Here is a 23,396-nt window from a genome sequence, read left to right on the forward strand (position 1 = left end):
CACCCTAGTTGCTCTGGACTTTTGGTGCCCAGCAGAGAGCCCCAGCTGCCAGGGGAGGCGCTGCCACAGTTCTCAGACCAGCACCTTTATGTTTGTGTAGAGTTGCCACTGTTTGTCACTCGTATTCAGGACAGTTTGTCTTCATCAAGTTAACAAGAAGGGACATCTTTTTCAAAATTTCCATAATTGTTTCGATGATCCTGCATAATATAGAAATGGAACACTAAAAATTACCTTTTAGACATTTTTGTTTGGTGGTTTTGGATTTATACATCACAGGCTATAGGTTCTTTGAATGCATAGTCACTGGAACATACACCTCTCAGATCAGAAGGTTTGTATCCATCCCAGAAAATGCATCCCAGAGTCTCTGCAACTGAGTCTTTTGTACATAAAAGTTTGGAAGCTACCAATTTAAGAGGAGTTATCTCTAACTGAAGGGGTAGGAGGATGGCCTTTCCCCAGAGCTTACCATCCTGTTACTAGATCCTTGAGGGGAAGGTTGTATTTTCTGAAAAATACTTCTCAGTGTGGTGTGTAGCTTGAACTCAGGTAAAACCCCATTTCCTCCACAGACCAGCTATCAGGCCAGGTCTTGAGTAGGTATGTGCTGGCCCTGGAAGTCTGTTTTCTTTGAAACCTAGAGGCAGCACTCTGAAGTATGCCCTCTGGTTCTCTTAACCCTTGAGTGCCCAAGTAAATCAGATAGGGAAGAGATGAATCATTTTCCACTGTGCTTCCAAAAGTGCATTATGATCATGCTATATGGATTTCTTTTTTTAAGGGGGAACACCTAGCTTGGAAGTTCTGTGGCTCAGCCAAGAGCCAGAAGCACAGGCCCGGCGCCTGGACACGTTGCTAGCCTGCTTCAACCTTTCCTCCTCAAGAGAAGAGCTGCAATCAGTTGAAAGCCCATTGAGAGCACTGTGCTGCCTCCTGATATACCTCTTTGTCCAGGTAAACACTGAGCTCACAGTTCTGTCTGTAAGTATCGATAGCCCTTCATCTCTGGCCTTCCTGGGGTGCTGTGAGTGATTCCATGGCCAGGACCCATGGTCTCTTTCCATAGAACACAATCCTTCAAGGTGCTCATGGAGACAGTGAGTCAGGACTTTTCACAACAAGAGATTAGTATATAGACGAGTAAGTGGTGTCCATATTTGTTCACAATGTTGACTTTTCTCTCAGAATACTGTGGCAAACCTAGAAGGATAAATTATAAAATATCATAGTTTTATGTAGTTGAGCTTAAATTACCTTTTTAAAAATAGTTCATTTCATGTATATGAGTGTTTTGTTTCACCTGTCCCATGTATGCACGTGTACTGCCTATGTGCCTGGTTCCCATGGAGGTCAGAAGAGGGCATTAAATTCCCTGGAACTAGAGATATGGTTGGTTGTGAGCCACCATGTCGGTATGTCTAATTTAAGGAAATCTTGGACATGCATTATACTTGTTACTTTGATTATTGGTATAATAAAATCCCTGGCCAAACATTAGGAAAGAAGTTACTTTGGCTCATAGTTTGAGGGAACACAATCCACCATGACAGGATGACAGGAAGAGCAAGGTGGCAGGAACTCAAGGAAGTTGGTCCTATTCATGAGCAGAATAATAAATGCTGTTGCTATGCATACTTTCTCATTTTTATTCAGCCTAGGACTTTTGACCACAAAATGGTTCCACCTGCATTCGGGGTGGTTCTTCCATTTCGGCTAACCCAGTCTCGAAACTCCCCAGCAGACATGCCCAGATGTTTGTTTCCACCATAAATTCTAAATCCCATCGAATTAACAATCATGCTTAGTTAACTGTAAGAAAAGACACATGAGAGTTGGGGTTTCCCCCTAGACTAGTGTTTTAAGATCAGCCTCCAAATGTTACTAATTGTGGGTAAAATTACATACTAGTGGACCTCAGTCTAAGCAGAGATGGCGGTGCATGGATTTAATAGTGTATATGTGTGCTTGGCCTCGTCACAAATTCTTCATCTGCAGGGTTTGTCTAGTAATGGTGCATCCTTTGAAATAAACGTGGAGCAGGAGAGTGGCAGGTCAGCGTTTCCCCGTCTCCGTGACCTGTGACTTCACTTGACTGGTAGCTTGTACCTGGGTCAAGGGCACACAGTATTTTCATGGTGAGGGTGGTATAAAGCCAGTATTCTTTCTCTCAGAAAGTATTCTTTCTAGTTTGTGGGGACCATTTCATCTGAAGAAGATATGCAAACATTTTATTTTCCAGGTGTTCTTGGTTAAATTTTACCAGTGGGTTGTCACTCTTCTGTTTCTTTCCCCCTGGTTTTTGCTGCCACCATGTGCTTCTCTCTCTCAGAAGAGCTCTTATGTAAGAGTAAAATTGCATGAGTGGTTATCGTATTGCTTCTAGCTGATCGTGGTCACTGTGCTGGCCACTTCCATGTAAGTGTAACAGAAGCCAGTCATTTTAGAAGAGGGAACCTTGATTGAGAAAATGCCCCCACCAAGTTGGCATGTAGGGAGGCCTGTGGTTCATTTTCTTGATTGATATGGGAGGATCTAGCTCACCGTTGGTGATGCATCCCTGGGTTGGTGATCATGGACGTTCTATGAATGCAGGAAGAGCAAGCCATAGGAAGCAAGCTAGTAAGCAGCACCCTCTATGGCTTCCACTTCAGTTCCTGCTGCCAGATGCTTTGGCTTCTTTTGAAAATGTCCTGTGATTTAGAAATTTAAACAAAATGCCCCACCACCACCTCACACTGCTTCTAGTCACACTATTTCATCACAGCACGAGACAGCTAACTAGTTACTTGGGTTAGTTGCCTTTCTCATTGCTATGGTCAAACACCCAACAGAAGCAATCCTAAGTGAGAAAGGGTTTATTCTGGTTTGTACAGTTTGAGGATGTGTAGTTCATTATGGAGGGGAAGGCAGAGCAGCAGGGATATCGGAGACAGCAGGTCACATGGCTTCCACAGTCAGGAAGCGAAGGGAAATGAATGCAGGTGCCCAGCTCATTCTTTTATTAGTCCAGGAACCACCCATGGGATGGGATGGTTCTGCCTACGTCCAGCTTGGGTCTTCTCTCCAAGTCAAGCCCTCCTGAAGCATCCTCATAGACACACCCACAAGTGTGTTTCCAGGGTGATCCAAAGTCCAGTAGAGTTGGCACTGAAGACCACTATCATAGTGGCAAATGCAGTCAGTGTCAGCTTCAGGAGTGCGTGAGGCTCAGTGGGCAGAGATACCATGTCTTTGGGTCTCTTCATCACAAAACTTATTTTAAAGGCCGAGTTAATCCCTTTCTGTCTTCATTTGGATTTTTTCCCCACATTTTGACTTTTTCATTCCATAGTGTGGCCCTGAGTTATGTTTCTGGGATCCAAAGATGAAGGTTACATCCAGGATTGTCGAAGTTGGGTGTTCCTCCAGCTGTGGGTACCCCACCTCAGGCTCTGAGTCATCTGTTTTGTACATTTTATACAGAAGGATTTGCTGACAGCTCTGGCGCTGCCCATGGTACTGAGCTCAGGCGTAGGTCTGGGGGATTAAAGAAATCCTCAGACTCGGGTCATCTGTTGTGAGAGAATGCCAAAACTTTTACTGGGTAGGTTCAATATATATACACCAAGCCAGGGAAGGAAAAATACAAACTCAGGAAAAAATGGGAACTCAACTGGGGGGCAATAGGATGTCAAGTGTAAATTCCCTTCCTGGGGCACCATGCCTTAGTCAGGATATTTTGACCCTAGAAGAACCGCAGAATGTTACTTAGTAGACAGCAGCATGCGGAAAGGCTCAGCCAGGGCATAGCAGCCCTTCGGGGTCCTACAGTTTGCCTCATTTGAGAGCTTTGTAGCCTAGAGTTGTGGATGATGAGAGCAGAGGCTGTACTCTCCCCATCTTCCCACGCCCCTGGTTCACTCACCATGCATATATGCACACATGTATGTTTTCCTTTGTGTGTGTGTGTATGTGTGTGTATAAACATACCCATATTTGGTAACTGAGACCCACTTATAAAAAGTGTTGGTTGTTTTCAGAAGGCTCACAATGACCCTTTCCTGTGCTTTTCAGGTGGACACTCTTTCCCTGGAAGATCTACATGCATTTATCGCTCAGGCCTTGTGTCTCCAAGGAAAATCAACCTCCCAGCTTATGCACTTACAGGTATAGCCACAGTCGGTCATTCCAGCCATGGATGTAACCATGCTGTGATCACATGGTCATGATTCTTTCCAGCCTTTCTGCTGTTATAGTTGGTACTTCATAGGACATGCAAGGCAGGCATGTTTGGTGAGAGTGTATCCACGAAGGACTGTCATCCTCTGTCAGTAACTCCAAGATGTCTGTCCTTTCCAACGCCGACAGCTGCTATACCCTGCTTCTCAGGAGCCCAGGTTGTTCCAGCTCCTGGCCTGGTCATCTCACAGTTTAAGAAGCCTTTGTCAGCTTCATTGGTGTCAAAAAGTGCCTTTTCTGGTCCAGGCTCACCCTCACATCCACTGGTACACAGCAGGGTGAAGCCAGTCCGCCCTTCCTGTATCCTCACCCATCATGCAATGCTTCACATCTGCTTTGTGGTTCTGCTGAGGAAAGTGGAGCCCCAGAGGCCACACATACAGCAGAGCGACTGTAGGTCTGCCACTTAAAGCTGCTTATGTTAAGCATACAGTAGTTCAGAATTGCTTTAAAACTATGTTTATGTATGCATTTTTTTTTAAAAAAAATCTAGAATTGTGCTACATGTATAAAGATCTATGTACATATTTTTATACTAACTTTCTCTCTGTAGCCATAGGTTCTCCAACTAACCATAGATTTAAAAAAAAACTGCATGTGTACAGGACGTGTGCAGACTTTTTCCTTGTCGTTATTCTCCAGGTAGCTTAGCATAACAATTATGTAGATAATATTTATATTACACTGGACATAACTAATCTAGAACATGTATGCAGGGCATGTGCAGATACTGTCTGGGGATTCTAGCAAGGAACATGCTTGGGTAAGTTGTTCTCTAAGATTGAGTGTAGCTTCTGGAGGGATGCACGTGGCATGGTAAGGGAGGACGGGGACACCCACCTAGCCAGCCAGCTCACCTGAATCATCTCTTGGTAATCAGGTGGTGACAGATATGGCTAGATCGTCCTCACATCCATGGTCATTTTGTACAAGCTCCCTCCCTGCTCGAAGCAGATTAGCAATTCACCACTACACATATAAAAAAGAATGTTCTTCAGTATCTACAAAGGATTTATTACAAGACACCCAAAATCCATAGAAGCAAGGAGTTCCTTGTACATTTTATTTGACCGAGCTACCCTTTCTGCTACCTGGCTTTTGATTTCATGTCTGCTGGTGAGACTTACCTTGGAGGCTTTTGTTTGATATCCTAAATTTTTCATTTCTGGTTTGATTTCAACTTGATTCTTCTTTTGTGATTCTATTTCTTGTCTTGAAATGCTTTGATTATTTTGTTCAACTGTGTGTTTCTGTTTCCAGTCTTCATTCAGGCATTTATTTAGATCATCTTTATGGACCTTATATTCATAATTGCTGTTTTTGAAGTCCTTGTCTTGTGCTTTAGCTAAATGCTTTCTTGGAGCCTGTTGCAATAGGATTTCTGCCTTCTGTCAGAGGCATGCTGTGTTTGCTGCTCGTGTTTGTGTCTTGTTGAGACCCAGGCATTCAGAGTTATGACGTTTGAACAGTTTCTTGCTGTAGGCATCTCGTCCAGTCTTCATGGCATGGATGTTCCATGTCCCATGTTCCATGTTCTCTGACAGAGAGTGTTTGTAGAGTTCGGGGGCATCACAGAGGAATGGGGATGGCCTAGAAGGAAAGACTGGACAGGGCATGCACCTGAGGAGGAGTCTTCAGGGGTGAGAGGAAGGCTCCTGCTGGCAGACTTCAGCAGAACTGAAGGTGCTCTGGAGAGGCAGGAATGGAGAACAGGTAGAATAATCAAGGTTGCCTCCTGGGTCCCAGATTAGTGCAGGCACTGGGGGTCCCTAGTAGAAAGTGGTACCATGGATCTGTGTCAGAAAGGAGAGGAGATGGGCTAGAAGAAAGACTGAAAGGGAGGGGCATTGAGAGAAGTCTAAGTGGATCCTGGGTCCACACCAAGGAGCAAAGTTCATACCTTGATATTCTGCATCCATGGGGTCCTTCTATTGCAAGACTCCCACTGGACTTTGATTTTCTATTGCGTTTCATTCCGTCTCTGTTCTAGTTTAGGTTTTCTTCAGTATTTATCTCTTATTTTCCTTTCACGCTGTGGATTGGCGTCTTACTCCTTTCTGTTGCCTTTTTGTGTTCTCACAGAAAACACCGGAGTGCCCCTCACAATGTGTACCATATTTATAATCATTCTCTTCAATCATACATCCAGAATTTCATCTAAATAACAGTAGTTATGAGTCATTAGTATGCAGTTAGTGATTTCTGGAGATGAGTTGCCTTGGTTTTTCATATTACTTGTGGGTTTTTTTTGCACTTGGATTTGCCCATCTGCAGTTAGACTACAGGGTAAAGATGTGTTGGTTGTGTTCTTTTGGTTCATCTTGCCTCTCTTCTCTAAGTGGTCACATTTGCAGTATTTGGAAGAGACAAGGTTGTAGTACAGTTATGTTTCCATCTCTTAGACTGCTGTTCCAGGTACCAGGCTCTATCTACACTCTGCTCCCGTGGGTTTGGAACTGTCTGCAGTTCCTGTAGCTAAACCACTCCAGTAATGGAGTTGCAGGTGACTACAGAACACACTTGCTAAGTAGGGATTAGTGTAGAAAGTAAATTGACCCTGGTGGTACTATGAGTGCTGATAATGCTAGAATGAATGCAAAGTGTCAAAGAGGTAAACAGTCACCGTGAGGCTAACAGCAAGCTTAGGCTATTAGGTGGGAGGCAGAGGAGACGGGCATGCACGGACCTGGTAATAGTTAAGGCAAAGGGGCAAATGGGGTGGAGATGTTGGGGTTTGCATTCACTGTAGACGAAAAAGAAGTACAGTATATACTCAGTGGTTGTAAACCAAGTCAGCATCTGGGCTTTCGGAGATGCAATACCAAGTGGAATAAGTATCAGAAAAGAGAAAGAAAGATTTAAAAGAAAAGAAAAAGTTAAGAAGGAAGAGTGTAAGAGTGTGTGAAATGAACAGTAGGGGACAGTGTTGGCCTGTTACAGTGCCTTCCCATGCTATATAAATAAGGAATAGCTGTCATGGGGTTAGGAGACATACAAGAAAATGTGAGCAGAGCCTGTGTGTTGATTTCTTCTCCTTGGCTGCTCTGCTGCTTTGTCTCCTTGGTCCTGGTCTGAGTTGTGTTCTCTTTCGCTTTTAAACGGCCTCATTTCCTCTGCTGTAGGCTTCCAGCTCCCCTTGTGCATGGAGTTTTCTTAACTGTTTTATAGGCTGTAGAGAGCTGAGGTAAGCTCAGTGCAGATGAGGTTCCTGCCGCACACCCCCCCACACATGGGATGGGGAGATGAACCAAAGCATTGTGAGAGTTGTGTTTAGCTCCCTCAGAAGTTTTGTGTTTCCTCGTTCAGGGTGTTGACAGTGTACCTGGTAGCAGCCACCGAGAACCCCTTATGTGACATTTCTACCACCTCTGTTTTGTAGATTCCCTGGTAGGAGTTTTTCAGCCCAGTTTGCTTGCGAGGAATGCTGCTTTGGAAGGAAGGGGTGGCTGTCTGAGTGGCAGCCGCAAATCCATTCATAGTATCCCATGGGTCCCATGGAAGAGAGGCTGGTTGAGGTGTTGATCAAATCAGTTTCAGGACTTGGAAAAGTAACAGATGGAGTGATAAAATATTCATATTCTCTTTAATTCCCAAACTGTAATCAGTGATTGCGTCCAACGTGGCTTCTGTTCTGCCGTCTTATCCAGAAGTCCTCTAAAAGGAAAGTCTCGAGGGAATTGCAAAACCAAAACAAAACAGGATGACAGACCCACATACAGAATTCAATTAATGTCCATATATTACCAGTGAGTACATAGAAACTGAGTTAGGAAAGCAATGCCACTCGTAACTGTTCTACTAAATTGAATTGCCTAGGTACAAATTAAACACGTGTATGATCTATAGGTCCAGACTTGCACTCTTGCTAGGTGTGGTGGTGCATGCCTTTAATCCCAGCTTCTGGGACGGAGGCAGGCAGAGGCAGGATCTACATAGCAAGTTCCAGGGCAGCAAGGGCTACATGGAGAGCCCTACCCACCTCCCCCAAAGAATAAAAACAAGTGAAAGAAAGAAAACCTCATGCCTGTGGACAGCTCACTTTACTCATACAGTAAATTAAAGGAAAATAGGGTTGTATTAATGGGCTTTGAGAATAGTTCATTAAATTCAGTTCTGCTCATAGTAGACTCTCTGCAGACCATGCAAAGAAGTTTTACATTAGTGTAGAGCCCCATCAGAGCCTACAAAGCATTCCCTAGTGGCTCTGGCTAAGGAGTGAGCTTCTCAGAGTCAGATCTGTATAAACAGTTTGTGCAGCTGAAGCTTACCCCTTAAGGTTAAAGGTTGACTCTGCAGTGATCCAGGTTCATGGTAAGCAACCTATTTATTTAGCAAGACAGGGTCTCACACTGTATCCCCTACTGGCCTAGAATTCACTGTGGAGGCTAGGGAAGTCATAAACTTGTGACAGTCGGCATGCCTTGGCCTCTTCCATTCTGGAACTACAGCCATGTGCCACTGTGCTTTTTATAGTTTTTAAAATAATTGTCAAATTCATTTAAGTGGGGCCTTGTGTATAAAATGGTTAAAACACCTTCTCTAACCTTTTTTCAGTTTTATTAACTCTTATATATGTAATGGTGTTTAAGGCAGCATTGGTCAGTGTGAGCAAAACAGACTCCCAGAGGTGACTGGCTCACTTGTGCTCCCCTTTCAGTGGGGTTTCTTAGACATTTGCAGTGTTGATGCCTGCAGCACAGTCAGCATCACAGATCCACAGGGAATACATGGGGCTTTCTGTGGGATGTGGAACCTTTTATAGCATAAACAGCGGCTTCTCTCCATCAAGAACAACAACAAAAAAAGTTGAATGTACATGTGGATTTAACAACAACAAAAAGAAGTATTTTATATTAGCAAGAGATTCTTTTGTTGAGATTTTTATTTATCTATTTTAATTTTATGTGTATGAGTCTTTTGTCTGCATGTACATAGTGCACCATGTGCATACTCTACCTGCAAAAGCCAGAAGAGGGCGTTAGATCCTCTGTAGCTGAGGTTATAGACAGTTGACATGTGTGTGCTGGGAATCAAACCCAGATCCTCTGGAAGAGCAGCCACTTAATCACTGAATCCATCTCTCCAGCGCTAAGACAAGACATTCTTAATTTGTAAAAACCCAGGCACCTTTTGAGATGATACCATGTGCCATTTTATTCTTAATGATATTCAGTTGAAGTGAGATTAAGTATGATTTTTCAGAAACACGGGGAGCTTCTCTCCCTGTACTTTTCAGGAGAATAAACCCAACAGTAAATGATCTTGTAAGTTTTACCTAGTGGTCACATCTTGTGATAGCCCAGATTTTCCTACAGCAGTATCTCAGTTACTCTTCTATTGCTTATACAGTGTGTCCTCAATCATCATGGTGGGGAGCATGGCAGCAGGTGGAGAGCATGGTGGCGGGCGGGCAGGAGTGGCACAAGAGCAGTAGCTAAGAGCTCATATAACCCACAAGGCAGAGGCAGGCAGGCAGGGGTCGGGGACTAGGAATGATGTGGGCTATTGAATCTTCAAAGCCCACCCCCAGTGACACACCTCCTCCTCCAACAAGGCCACACCTCCTAATCCTTTCCAAACAGTTCCACCAACTGAGGATCAAGTATTCAAAGTTATGAGTCCATAGGAGCCAGTCCCATTCAAACCACCACAGCCAGGATGACTATTCTGGATCTGTGTGAGGAGAGAGCTCATGTGAGCACTTGCTGCCCTAGTGGGTGGCTGATGAACAGAGGTGTGTTCCTGGGGGGATGAGAGGGGCTCCTGTCATCCTTCTCTTGTGTAGCTTGCTTGTCAGGCCTCTTTCATTCAGAAGAGCTCAGGAGGCCTAGTATCCTGTTCAGGGCTTGGAAAGCATCTGTTCTGAAGACTTACAGGGCCGAGACTCTTGAGTTATCTTTTTGCTGCTCACATTTAACTTTGGCTTTGAGCTCTCTGTTTTGAGCTTTCTGTATATGTCTGTCTCCACAGCTGGATTACATTAACTCCAGAGCTGTGCAGCTGGGGTCCCTCCTTGTCCGAGGCCTTACCACGTTGGTACTAGTCAACAGCGCATGTGGCTTCCCCTGGACAACAAGTGAGTTTATGCCCTGGAACATATTTGACGGCAAGCTTTTCCATCAGAAGTACCTGCAGTCTGAAAAGGGATATGCCGTGGAGGTTCTTTTGGAACAAAATGTGAGTTCTGGTTCTTGTATATCGGAACGAATACATTTGAAGTCAGACACTGTAGTGTGCCTGGAAAGTCTGCCCATCTCACCTTAGGAAGCTTTAGGAAAGCAGCCATATCCTCCAGTGTCACCCCCGTCACCTCGCACAGCTGTTAGGACCACCGTGCTTATGTTTCTGTAACTGCTCTCCACACATAAGGTTGTCCTGCTCAGCTGCATCAGTTGGTGTTCCCATAGCTAATGGCTTTTGTAGGGAAAGTGAGCTGAGAGAAGGGATTACACGTCTGTAGAGGGGTTCCCCCAGGCAGCTGTAGTTGGGGGAGACTCTCCTGCTACAAAACGCTGCCCCATGTCCTGGGGACCCTGACTGCTGCCTCAGCCTTCTCAGTAGAATTGCTTCATGATTCCTGGAAGATTTCCAAATGAGGCCTCCCGCCAAGCTCATTTGGAATGTTTTCTTACCCACAGGGATGAGAAGGCGGTGTGATTGTGAGAGAACATGCTGATCTGTTAGATAAAACACTCCCAAGTTTTCACACCAAAGGGAAAACATTTGGCAACGTGTCGCCGTCACCATTTCTCACCAAAGTTCCAGGGTGTTGCAGGGTTTCTGAGTGTTTAGAACTTAGAGGAGCAGAACAAGTGGGCAGCAGCCCTTTCTCAGATCTAGACGTGGCTCTGGAAGCAACAGAAGGAGAAGCAGCCCTGGAGCACTGCTGCCTGTTACCCTTGTCTGTGTACCTCAAAATACACAATTCCTCCTTGAGCACCCCATCTTCCCACCAACCCCACTTAAAAGAATTATCTAGGATGAAATTTCACTAGTAATTCAAGAAGTTACCAGAATATCTAATGATCATACCCCTGTCTGCTGCTGCTGTTTGACCCCAGCACCCCCAACTCGGTGTTCTTAGATTGTCAAGAAAGTAGATTTTTAGCCATGACTGTTTAATCTGCACAAGATAGAAGCAGACATTATAGGTATTTGCCGCCATTTCCAGGGGACTCGGGAGGGGAACAGTCATCCAATCCCTCTTCAGATCATGGTAATGGAGAGGTGCACAGCATGCCCCTACACTGGTTGATGTGGGGACAGAGACCAATAGTAGGTGGAATCCCACCCCTGCCACCTCACATCCTGCTCTGTACAATCCAGCTCTTTCACAGAGCATTTTCATCTGATCTGTTTCCAGAGATCGTGGCTCACCAAGTTCCACAACCTGAAGGCAGTGGTCTGCAAGGCCTGCTCCAAGGAGAACCGACGCATTGTAGGCAGAACACATTGGAACTCTCACTACACAGGTAGGCAAGGGCTGGGTGCTTCCCTCTTCCTGTCACTTGATGTGCTGGGGCCCAGGTAGATGTACCTGAAAAGACAATGGTGAAATTATGGCAGATGAACATGACTGGGCTGTCCTCAGTGACTTAAATTCTGGTCCCATAAGAAAAAACATTTCAAAAAGGATTCATCTGTTAATTGAATAAAGAACTCTTTCTCTAATGTCTCCCTAGGAGAATTCCCACAATTCCCCTAGTTAAAGACTACATGGATAGTGTTTATCTGCATGACAAAAGTTAAGGTTTAGTTTTTCTCATAACAAAAAGACATTGGAAAAATTCAATGTTATATACATATATGTTCAGAGTAACAGTGGGAAAGTGGTCATGAATTTTAAAGCAAGTAGGGAGGGGGAAATGGGAGGGACTTGGAGGAAGGGAGAATTGTTACAATTAAATTATCTCAAAAAGAAAGCATTTTAAAAAGGAACCATAAAAGACTTACAGCTCTGTGACCTAAAATGAGACCTGTTGAAAGATGATAAATTTCTGAAGTTCCTTTCAAGGTTCTCACTCAGCTTTCTACACAGCACTTCCCACCAGTGATGTCAGACAGTGGCCAGTCTTTCTTCACTGTTGTCCATGACATATGTTCATGCCTCCGAAGGTCGTATCAAACATCTACTGTACTTGGGGGCTCTGGCAAAATTTCATACTCTCCGTGGGTCCTAGACAACCAAGGAGCCCTGCAGTGAGGGTGTCAGTAATGGGCGTTCTAGTAAACCGATTGTTGGCAGCCACAGTCAGGAGGCCTTGCTCAGTGAGTAAGGTCTGGAGAAACTGGGTGTAGATGTGGATGAATTACAACAGTAGGAAAAGCAAGGAAGGTCGATCGGAGTTGGATATAGATTTCTTAATACTACATTTAAAAAAGTTGATGTTTATATCAATTACAAATTGAGGAACTTTTATAGGTTTTGAAGTGCTGTTATTCAGAAGTATGCTCTCAGGATAGCAGCTGCTCTGACAGTGGAGGAGAATGGGATCAGGAGATGGTCCATGGTGGCCCTGGGTAAAGTGCTGGCCTCCTTGGGGCTTCTCAGGCATCAGTCTGCTGTGCTATGATCTTCTTGGTCACTACTGGGTGAATTTAGTGGTATGGGTGTGTGGGTCCTTATACTTTCTGGCCACAGTGCCTCCAAACAGAAGAGGAGTTTAGTTTCTGAAGGTCATATCATACATGTGTTGCCCTTGGGGGTTCCTGGCCAAATGCCACACTTATCAGACATACCCCAGAGTCTGTGATTGGCACTTATGGCAGAACCTCCTCCTCCTCCTCCTCCTCCTCTGAGCACGTGAAATAAAGATACCTTAAGTGCAAGAAGAAGGGCATAATTAGTGGAAATTAGTGATCCAAGGGAAAGGTCAAAGTGTAAAAGGAGTATGTTCATGCATTTGTGGGAAGCATAGAAGAGCTCACCACATCCCAGGATGTGCTCAAGAGAAAAGCATCCATATCGTTGTGTTACCTAAAGCAACTGTAAGTGGGCCTCCTTGCTGGAGGAACTAGCATTGACAGTTGTTGCCTCTGGGGAGGAGTCGAGTAAGGAACAAGATCCTTAAAGGCACACGGTGAGTTAGTTCTTAGTACTGTCATAGGCTGCCATTTGGCTCCCAGTACAGATTGGCTGCTTCTCTTCTTCAGCCTTTGGAGTCCTCCAGTCCCACTCTGCTTGTGAGCACACTGAACGTTCCCTGGCTTGCTGTCACTTACTACACCATTAAGTGTGAAACAGAGTGAGTGGCCTCATTCTGATGTGTTGACCGTGTTCCCACAGGAAGGCAAGGGAGACAGAGCCACAGCTCCTACAGGACAGGCTCCACACATGGTCATTCTGGGCAGTCGTGGAGAGACCAGGGTTCAGGTAAGAGGCTACCGCATCAGCCATCACCTGCCCATAGGGACAGCATCCCTCACACTGTGTGCTGAAGACCCTTTCCTGTGTTTCAAAACAAATACAGTTAGAAAAAAAATCAATATGTTGGCATGCCTAATTCTTTGTTTAAAGGGATAGATACAAATAATAATGATCTCTCTCCGTGATGATGTGTCTCTCCTTGCTGCTTTATTTTCTGCCAAGTTGGTCGTCTCTTGAAAACTCATTTTTTTACAATTTATTCAAAGGTTTTTCGAAAGGTTGCTGATAGAGGGATCAAATAGTAATGTTCCGTTATCTTGCATGTCATGGATTACATTTATAATGTTGGAAATACAGCTTCTTATATGTCATACAGATGTATTGAAAATCATATTATACTTAGTTTAATATGTAGTTATTTATATTTAAATATATATAGAACCTCTCCTCAGCATTTAAATTCAAGTTCCTTATAGATTTCAGAGCTGACTTGGTAGATGACTGAAATTACCTAAGATTTATGGTTTTGTCCTTATATAGAAATTTAAATGTGATTTTTACTTTTGAAAACTGTGTGCAGCTTTACATGTTGTTTAGATTGCTGAGAATGGACCTTATCAGGCTGTTGACAGCACTTGTGTACAGTGCCCAGGCTGTAGACAGCAGGACGAGTGTACAGTGCCCAGGCTGTAGACAGCAGGACGAGTGTACAGTGCCGAGGCTGTAGACAGCAGGATGAGTGTACAGTCCCTGGGCTGTAGACAGCATGTGATTATGGATACTGAGCAAATATTGAAGCTGCTGTGTAGTTTAGAATAATTCAGTTCCTTGTGGGCACCTTGAAAGGCTCCTCCCTGGGGAGGGGGTCGGGGGAGACTCTGTTATTGGAGACTTGGATTAGCTTTTCAATTTCCTTGAACTAGCTAGACTAACAGAAAGTACTCTACCATATCCTGCCACTGACTGACTTCTGGGGCCTGTGGTGGCCCAGCTGAAGTTCCCCTGAACTCTCCAGGACAGACTGTTCCTGGGGCTCCCTGTCACAGTAGCCACCTGGCCCACAACTCTCAGCTGACCCAGACAGATGTTTGTCCAGAAAAATGGCAAGGGGGAAAGGATACCTATCTTTCTAAGTACTGGGTACTAGGTTAATATCCATTAGGGCTAAAGGCCACCAAAAGTAATGAAAAACTATAGATCTTCCTTGTAAAGCTGACCATGACACTGGTCATGACTTTAGCCACTTGAGTTAGGTAGGATCTAAGCCCAGGCCTGGCCATCTGCATGTCACTCCCTGGCAATGTTTGGGCAGCCTGAATTCTGATACAAGGCATCAGGCTGAAAGCCAGAGTAATGCCCTTGCTATGCTGGGGAAAGCTGGTGGCCAGTCTTTGAGGCAGCCAGCCTCTAATGATGATTCTCCCCTGCAGAAGTCACTATTTCCTCAGCCTGTCTTTTTTTGCCTTTCCCTGCCAGCAGCATTCCAGCTTGCCTAGTATGCTGTGGAAGAGGATGCTTTCCTTTTGTCCTCTGGCTTGACATTGTCTTATTCCCATGTCCAGAACCTCAGAGCGAGGCCAGATGACAACTGTATACTTGTAAGCAATAAGAGGCTGTAACTCTCTAGGGAGGCTAGCACTCTCACCAGCTACAGGGGAATGTCACCAGTGTTCTCAGATCTCCACACTCAGACTGTGTCTGATGACTGTCTCTGGTCACTGTCCTGTCTCCTTGTTCTCTGTCAGGCAGCTGCCGGCATCAGTAAGCCTGTGTATGTGTAGATCCACGGTTGGTGACTGAGAAAGGTGCTATGTGCACAAGTGCCGTAGAGCTGGGCAATGCCAGTCTTCCCTCGGTAGCCTGAGTCATAGTCACCTCACCTGCAGCTCTTAGGACAGTGACCACCATCTCATAACCCACACCAGCCCTTCAAAGAGCTGTCTGTACCCTCAGAGTCCCAGACTGAATACCCAGGAAAACAGTCACAAGAATTTGATTATTCTCACTGTTAGTACCGAAGCTATAAGGATATATACTTCAGATACACTAGGGGAAATCAGTCCTCCTTTGGGTTGTTGGTCATAAGGGTATTGATTTCTTCACATTCTCTAGAGAGCATTGCATGACCTCATAGATAAAAATAATTCAATTGCTCCCTAGAAGAGATGCTTTCTGAGTCCTGGGTCTCTGCCAGAGGTATGTCTACCCTGGATCCCACATCCCTCAGCATTTCCAATGCCCCGGAAATGTCATGGCATCTGTCTGTCCCACTCCTGTCTTCATGGCACCATGATGCATGGTCCCCATGTAGTGGTGTCCTTGTGGCCAGTGATATGAGGCCAGCAGCCTCAGCCACGTGTAGAGTGGACACAGGTCTTAGGACAGTAAGACGGAGGTGACAATGGTGGTAACCATCTGCTGGGCCTGTCCCTGAGGAGGGAACCATGAATCAGGAGAAGTCAGAATTCTAAGACGAGAACCCTCGTGGGTGAGCTGGAAGGCTGGTCCTCAGTTGTCCCCAGAACAGCTAGTTCCTCAGAGGTAATCCTGTCCAAGCTGTAGGTGTCTTCAAGGGCACTGCTCCACTCTTGTTTGTAAAAACAGCTACTACCAAGGGGGATTGGAAGCATAGTGAAGAACCCAGGACAGCAGCCAGGACTTTTCTGGTTCTTTGAGTACATGCCACACATCTCCTGATTTCCTAATTTTCAACCCAGCTGGTCTGCAGCTCTCCCACACACATCAGTGGTCTCTGCCATGGCCTGGCCTGGCCTAGGAAGATACACTCTTCTTCTGGACCTTTTGTACCCTCAGGGCTTGGTCCTCCCTGAGCCGTGGACTCTTACATCCTCAGCATCTTACGTGAGCCTACTTCCTGGCCCTTCATCTGCGTCCTAGGCCACAGTCCTGTAGCCCAGCACTGACATGCTTTTTTGGAACTCTAGCATTCAGCAGCTTAATGAACTCTGTGTGCACTCTGCATTGGTTCACTTTGCATGCATGTTGGATGCATGTGTGCTGGATGATTCTTCAATTCCATAGGACAATAAAAACAAAGGTCTTACTCCTCGACTCAGTGAGTGATGTCACACTTCCCATCATATGCCCCAGTATTATAGTTCTAAATCCAGTGGTCACATCTGTAACCACCAAGTTTTTGATATCTCACTTCTGACATACATGTCTTAAAACCTGTGTTTACACATATAAAGCAAAGGCCAGATAATCAAAATTAATAAGCAGTTCTTGTGATCCAGAAAAGAACAGTCTGAGGTCATCATCACGGTTACAGATGTGCAAGCCCTGGGGGAAGGCACATGGGCCCTGGACAGTTAATCCTGTCCAGTGATTGAATGAACAGTAGCACAAATCTCTTTGCACAACTGACTGATTCACAGGCTGGAAATTTCCAGGAGCTGGCTGCTATCCTCCACCTACATGGCCACACTAAGCATGGCACATTGGGAGCCTTTAGTGGCATGTGTATTATCTAGCTTCAGAACCAGAGAAACCATTTATCCTTGTTGATCTGGTCACTTGGAAACAGAAACATGGTACTGGCCACATTAGTTAAAGCCTAAAAACTGCATAGACATTGGGCTCTGGTTCCATTGAGACTAGGAACTTTCAAGGTCATCTCCACATTATTGGGATGGGTTATAACAGAAACACAGTCTTGATTATGAAGATTGGGGTGAGACAGAAAGGCCCGCTTGAGTGGCCTCGTGCTGGGTTGATGTCAGGCTTAACGGCTAGAGGTGAGTCTAGAAGCAGTTAGGGGCAGTATGTGTGCAAGGACAGCGCTTCATTGGCACCTTGCCTGTGTGGAAGAAAGTCCACAGGCTGCCTGCTGCTTCTGCTGTGTTACACGCTTTGCTTATGTGCTCTTTTGTACAGTTGGTCCTTAATTGGAGCTTTTTGTTGTTGCTGTTTTAAAGATGAAGCAATCTACTTTTTCGGTGAAATGACTGGGCTTGTGTTTTGGGCCAGCACATTTTCCTAATGGGGTTTTCCTGTCTTTAATACTTTTTTTATTTCTACAACATATAAAGTAGAAAGGTGTTACTATCTCAAGATTAGTAAAAATAGACAAAACTTTATGTTAGAAAAGGCTCAAAATGCTTATGTTCAAAGTGGCAGTGTTCACTTTGGGCCTAGTACACACATTCTCAGCATGCAGTAATAGCATAACTATGTAAATGTGAGCTATCAGAGTCACTTTAGGGACTGCGGCCTGGCAGATGGGGTGGGGGTGCACCCCACAGGTAGTCAACATCAAAGTCTAGGGCCAGCTCAGTCACCCTGTGAACAAATGGGTGCCAGAGTTGGAGCTTTGACCTGTCCCTAGCTATTATTCAGCCCAGCTGGTGAGGAAAAACGTGTTACATTCCGTTAAGAGCTGTAAACTTCGATGAGATTCTTCACTCTGTCTCTTATGGTGACTGAGTGGGCCCTACACACTAGGAAACCACAGGGGTGGGAGCTGTGATGGCAGAGGTGGTGAAGGTTGTATTCATCTGGACACCTGTTTGAGTTGTCACCCTCACACTTTAGGGGTCATTAGGCAGTGCATGTTAAAGTCATCACTTCCATGTACCAAAGAAAGCCAAGAGCAAGACTTACAGAAAAGCCTGGTGTTGTTGAGACAGGATATCACTATGTGGCATTATCCTGGCTCGAACTCGGAGAGATCCACCTGCCTTTGAGTCCTGAGTACCACCATGCCCAGCCAAAAAGTGTTGTTTTTAAGATGTGGGAACTCTCAGTTTCCTTCAAGGCTAGTTCTGCTCCAAGCCCCTTACCAACACACTCCGTGACTGTCAGAGGCAGGAAGTGGCCAGCTACACCGTGGGGTTGGGGCACTTGTGTGCTCACACGTGGCTTTTTCTGTGCTTGGCAGGAAGTCCTCTGAGAGCCATCTGCATATGAATTTCCATTTCCAAAGTCATTAGCAGTAATAAACATCTAGATGTCCTGCAGATGGTCAGAACTGGCACCAAGAGAAACAATTTTGACAGTTTCCTTCCACTAATAGCACTGCCTCCTAATTAATTGCTTCCACTTTAATGGAATAATTGTAGAGCAAAATTTAATGACAGGTGGTCACAACTGAAAAATGTTCTGTCTTCCAGTACAGCTCAGCAGTCCGTCTTTATGCATGCTTAGAACCGTGCCGCTTCTTTGAGTTGGTGTTTGGAGACATTTCTTCTTACTCTGGTGTTCGTCTCTGTTTGGTACAGGAGGCAGACAGCATGAGCATGACCACTGGAGAAGATACTAGGTGTCGTACAGGTAAAGTCCTCCCCAGCCTCTCAATGCACCAGTAGATGCTCTGTCTTTATAGCTGAGGGCCAAGTGGTTAATATGTCACATGGGCCAGCTTCCTGACGGGGGTTCACCAGCTTAATCCAAAATATGTTTGCTTCTTCCAGAAGAGTGTGGAAAAAGGGTCAGTGCCCGGACTCCGCCCTCCTTCCAAGGAGTGTTCAGAGTGACATCACCCAGTCTCATCAGCAAGGACAGCAACTGGGACTACACTTAAAGGAAGGAAAAATTTCTTTTCAGAGGTTTCTAACGGTAGAAAGATCCTATTGGTTTGTTTCAGAGGTTGATCCTGACTCCCATGACCTAGAAACACTTGACTCTAACATCAAGAAGGCTCTCCTGACCTTAGCAGGAGTCTAATTCCCAACATTTTCTTGCTATTAAATTGTGAAAATGTTGCTCAAATCATTAGTCTTTGAAATCATGATGTCTTCGTGTTTTTCTGTCATTGTGGAAAGGCACCATGACCAAAGCGACTTACAAAAGAAAGCATTTAATGTGGGTCTTAGGGTTCCAGAGGGTGGTAGAGCCCATGACCATCATGTTGGGGTACATGACGACACCAGGCGAGGACTAGCCAACAGAAAATGGCTCAGGGTTTTGAAACTTCAAAGCCCACCTGCCAGCAACACCTCCATCAGCAAAGCCACGCCTCTTCCAGTAAGGCCACTCCTCCTAATCCTTTCTATCAACTGGAGACCAAACATGCTAGCTTATGGGGCCATTCTCATTCAAACCACTACACATGATATCTAATAGCTATACAGTCTGTCAAAAATTACCTTTTCATTAGAAAATCTAACAGAAGTGTTTATCTGTTTTCTTTCTTGATCCACAAAGTATTTGGATAGGAAAAAAAAAAACAATAAATTCTTGCTTTCTTGTGGGAGAGTTGGTTCTGCTTGGAGGAAAGATGGCTCAGTGGTTAAGAACAGCGGCTGCTCTTCCAGAGACTCAAGGTATGATTCCCATCACCCACACGGTGGCTCACAGCTGTCTGTAACTCCAGTTCCGGGGGATCTCCTGTGAGCACCAAACACAAGTGATGCCCAGACATGCATACAGGCAAAACACCCATAAAGATGAAATATTTAATAATTAAAAAAAAAAGATTTTTAAAGAAGCATAGTGGGTTAAGCTTAAAGTAAGATCCTCTTTAAACTTTGAGGTTCTTATCTATCTCCACTGGGGATACAAGAGTAGCTATGCCTGTCCAGGACCCTTATGGCCCTGCTATATCTCTGGGGACACTTAGTTCCCTAGGGAGATGTAAGCACTCTGGTCATTGGAAGATGTATCCTTTCAGTGCTCCTGTCTTTAAGATTTTAGTAAGCTTCTAAAACTGTTCCTTTTCATCTTTATGCTGACAGTTTTCCCGACCACTGGCTCAACCATGCTGTGCGGTTTCACCTTGAGTTTCTCTTGGGTTTCGCCTTGAGATTCTTGTGTTTACCAGAAAGGTATAGATATATCTCCCACAATTGAACATGGTTGTATTTGTTCAGCTTCTTTCTGCTCCTGAAGGACTTGAGCATAGTGTGTCTGCAGATCATGTAGCTGCCATGACGTTGCTGCCTAGATTTGGAACTGGCTTCTCTGGTCCCTCCCGCGAATACTGTCTTCTCCCTTTCTGCTACTTTCAAACACTGCTGCGTTTAGATGTCCTGTTTCTCTGCTGTTTACTTGTGTAACTTTGAATTAAGATTCTGGTCTCTTAGATTGAATATTTCTATGAAGTTGTTTTCCGTCAAAGAAGCTGCAACCTGACTTGTCAATAAAATGCGTATGTCAGTCACAAGTTTAAATAAGCCACTGTGTTGATGGAATATTTATCACATTTAGAGCTTTTCCAGTGACAGCATTGCTTACATTGCTTTCCAGTCAAGTCTTGCGATAGAATTTCCACATATCAATTCAAAATAAAAATGCATTTTTAAACTCCTACTTCACTTTTTTTTTTTTTAAGACAAGGCCCTATTCTGTTGCCCAGCACCTCTCTGCATCCTATCTGCCTTTTGTGTCAAGCCTTCTGTTACCTTTTTCGGTAGGCAGACCATATCTTTCTTTTTCTTTATAGAAAAATGATGTTGAGTCCAGAATCCTATAGTCAGTGTACCTAGAGTAGGGAAAAAATCAACACGTTTTCAGGAATCAAAAATTTGACCCATATATCCTTTCTAAGAGGAAATGAGTGTGCTAAGGTTGAAGGAAAGCCCATTCCATGGAATGCAGAGACCGTATGACTCAGCGTTGGACAAAGAAGTCAGTGAAACGTGCAGGTACCACGAAGCAGTTCCGAAATAAACCAGCAAAGCAATAAACTGTTACAAGGACAGTGACGGGTGCCTCTGGGTGAGATGAAAATAAAGACACATTTCCTTTTCTTGCTTAGAAAACAATACTTTTTATTATCTGTCAATATTTTTAGAAATATAAATGTAATATGAACTAGAAAAAGGGTGAAAAGAAAAGCCACTTCTATTCTGGAATTAATTTCAAAGCACAAGTAAAATTCGAGATGAATAGTTTAACACATTCATTCCAGAAACAGACAAGCCAAGTACAACAAAACACTGACGTCCTGTTGAACGAGTTAATAAGTAAGCTTGTTCTGATAGAAACAGAGCAGTAAATGCCTCTTAGTTTATATTCTTTCTGGACACATGTGGATAGTTCATAGGACCCACCTATGAATTAGGCCCCAAAGTAAACCTCAGACAAAATAATAAAAAGCTAATTTACTAAAATCACATTTCCTGCCTATAAGAACATAACATAAACAGCAACCAAAGGATAAAAGCAAGTCTTTGCCCATAGCAGTTAACTCGCCATTCTAAAATATTATCAAGGAAAGCACTTGCAAATTTATTTTAGACTAATAAAGGTATTGCATTTTAAAACTCATTGCAGGGCTCAGCAGTTAAAAGCACTGTCTGCTTTTCCAGAGGACCTGGGTTCAATTCCCAGCACACGCGCACACACACACACACACACACACACACACACACACACACGGCAGTTCACAACTCTCTGTAACTCCAGTTCCAGGGGATCTGACAAACACACACACAGACAGACATACAGCCAAAACAACTCACTGGAGAGCAGTGATACCACAGAAGATAAGTCAGGTCACTCTGGACATCCTTAACTCTAGTTGAATAACAATCATACTTGCAAAAATGTTGAAGCTGACTGCCAAGGCAAGCTTGACTGTGGTTAATTTCTACTTACGTCAGTTACTCAGCCAGTGACAGCCCTGTGTACATTTCTGGTTCAGACTGCCAGGGCCAAACAAACAGAACACCTTGCCCTCCAGATAGTGGGGTGCTGTGCGGCAGCTGCTGTTTTGGTTTCCTGAGAAGCAAGCACAGAGGTTGGCCATCATGTGTCAGCTTGAGTAACTTTCACAAGGTTTAAAAAAACCTGTAGATAAAAATTAACTAGGAGCTGGAAAGATGTCTGAATAGTTAAGAGCACTGGCTACTCGCTGTCCCAGAGACCCAGGTTTGTTCCTAGCACCCACAGAGTAGCCAACAAGGACTTCTCAAAGCACATATGTGGCACACAGACATACACACAGGCAGAATACACATGCATATAAAATAAACAATTTTGGCTGGAGAGATGGCTCAGAGGTTAAGAATTGTTCTTCCAGAGGTCCTGAGTTCAATTCCCAGCAACCACATGGTGGCTCACAACCATTGGCAATGGGATCTGATGCCCTCTTCTGGTGTGTCTGAAGACAGCTACAGTATACTCAGATAAATAATAAGTAAATTTTTAAAAAATAAATAAGTTTTTGCCATTCAGGGAACCAATATTCTAAGGATCATAACATTCAAAAGCAACCTAGCGTAAGGGCAAATCTAGAAGTCAATCACACATGGTCAGGCAAAGGACTCTTGTAGAAAGGGTCTTTTCTACAAGACTCCAGGCTTTTCATTCCAGTTGACTTCGCAGCACCAAGATACCTTTTAGTCATCAAAAATCAAACCCCAAGAATCAAGACTGATCTTAGAGGTGTAATTCCGTAAATTTCAACATTTTTAATTTCCATCAACAAAGTCACATGTACAAAGAATCAGGAAAATGTAGTATATTCAAACAATAGATAAACAAAATCCCAGAAAAAATCAACATATCAGAATCATTGGACAATACTTCCTTAAGCATGCTTAAAACTCCAAAAGAAGGCATGAATAATATCTATTAAGAAATGTATGGGCTGGGTGGTGGTGGCGCACGCCTTTAATCCCAGCACTTGGGAGGCAGAGACAGAGGCAGGCGGATTTCTGAGTTCGAGGCCAGCCTGGTCTACAGAGTGAGTTCAGGACAGCCAGGACTATACAGAGAAACCCTGTCTCAAAAAAACAAAAACAAAAAAAACAAACAAACAAAAAAGAAATGTATGAATAAAGCAGAGACCATATATATGTGTGTGTGTGTGTGTGTGTGTGTGTGTGTGTGTGTGTGTGTGTGT

The 23,396-nt window shown here is 44.3% G+C and overlaps 1 protein-coding gene across 3 annotated transcripts in view; it reads left to right on the top strand.

Annotated features, from left to right (window-relative positions):
• Fam120b (family with sequence similarity 120B) overlaps window positions 1-20,857 on the top strand; it is a 43,976-nt gene extending 23,119 nt beyond the window's left edge. Inside the window, exons 5-11 of one of the 3 annotated variants that reach the window (XM_028783492.1) lie at window positions 785-957; window positions 4,057-4,149; window positions 10,192-10,398; window positions 11,585-11,693; window positions 13,508-13,594; window positions 18,829-18,880; window positions 19,021-20,857. In XM_028783492.1, the coding sequence (XP_028639325.1) occupies window positions 785-957; window positions 4,057-4,149; window positions 10,192-10,398; window positions 11,585-11,693; window positions 13,508-13,594; window positions 18,829-18,869 (710 nt within the window). In that variant the 3' untranslated portion in view covers window positions 18,870-18,880; window positions 19,021-20,857. Of the gene's footprint in view, window positions 1-784; window positions 958-4,056; window positions 4,150-10,191; window positions 10,399-11,584; window positions 11,694-13,507; window positions 13,595-18,720; window positions 18,881-19,020 lie in introns of those variants that run through there. The other 2 variants (XM_028783493.1, XM_028783491.1) reach the window with 2 other exon arrangements.
• The last annotated feature ends 2,539 nt before the right edge of the window (window positions 20,858-23,396 follow it).

Source organism: Grammomys surdaster, unplaced genomic scaffold (assembly GCF_004785775.1).
Source record: "Grammomys surdaster isolate TR1022 unplaced genomic scaffold, NIH_TR_1.0 1136, whole genome shotgun sequence".
In the NCBI taxonomy this organism is placed as follows: domain Eukaryota; kingdom Metazoa; phylum Chordata; class Mammalia; order Rodentia; family Muridae; genus Grammomys; species Grammomys surdaster.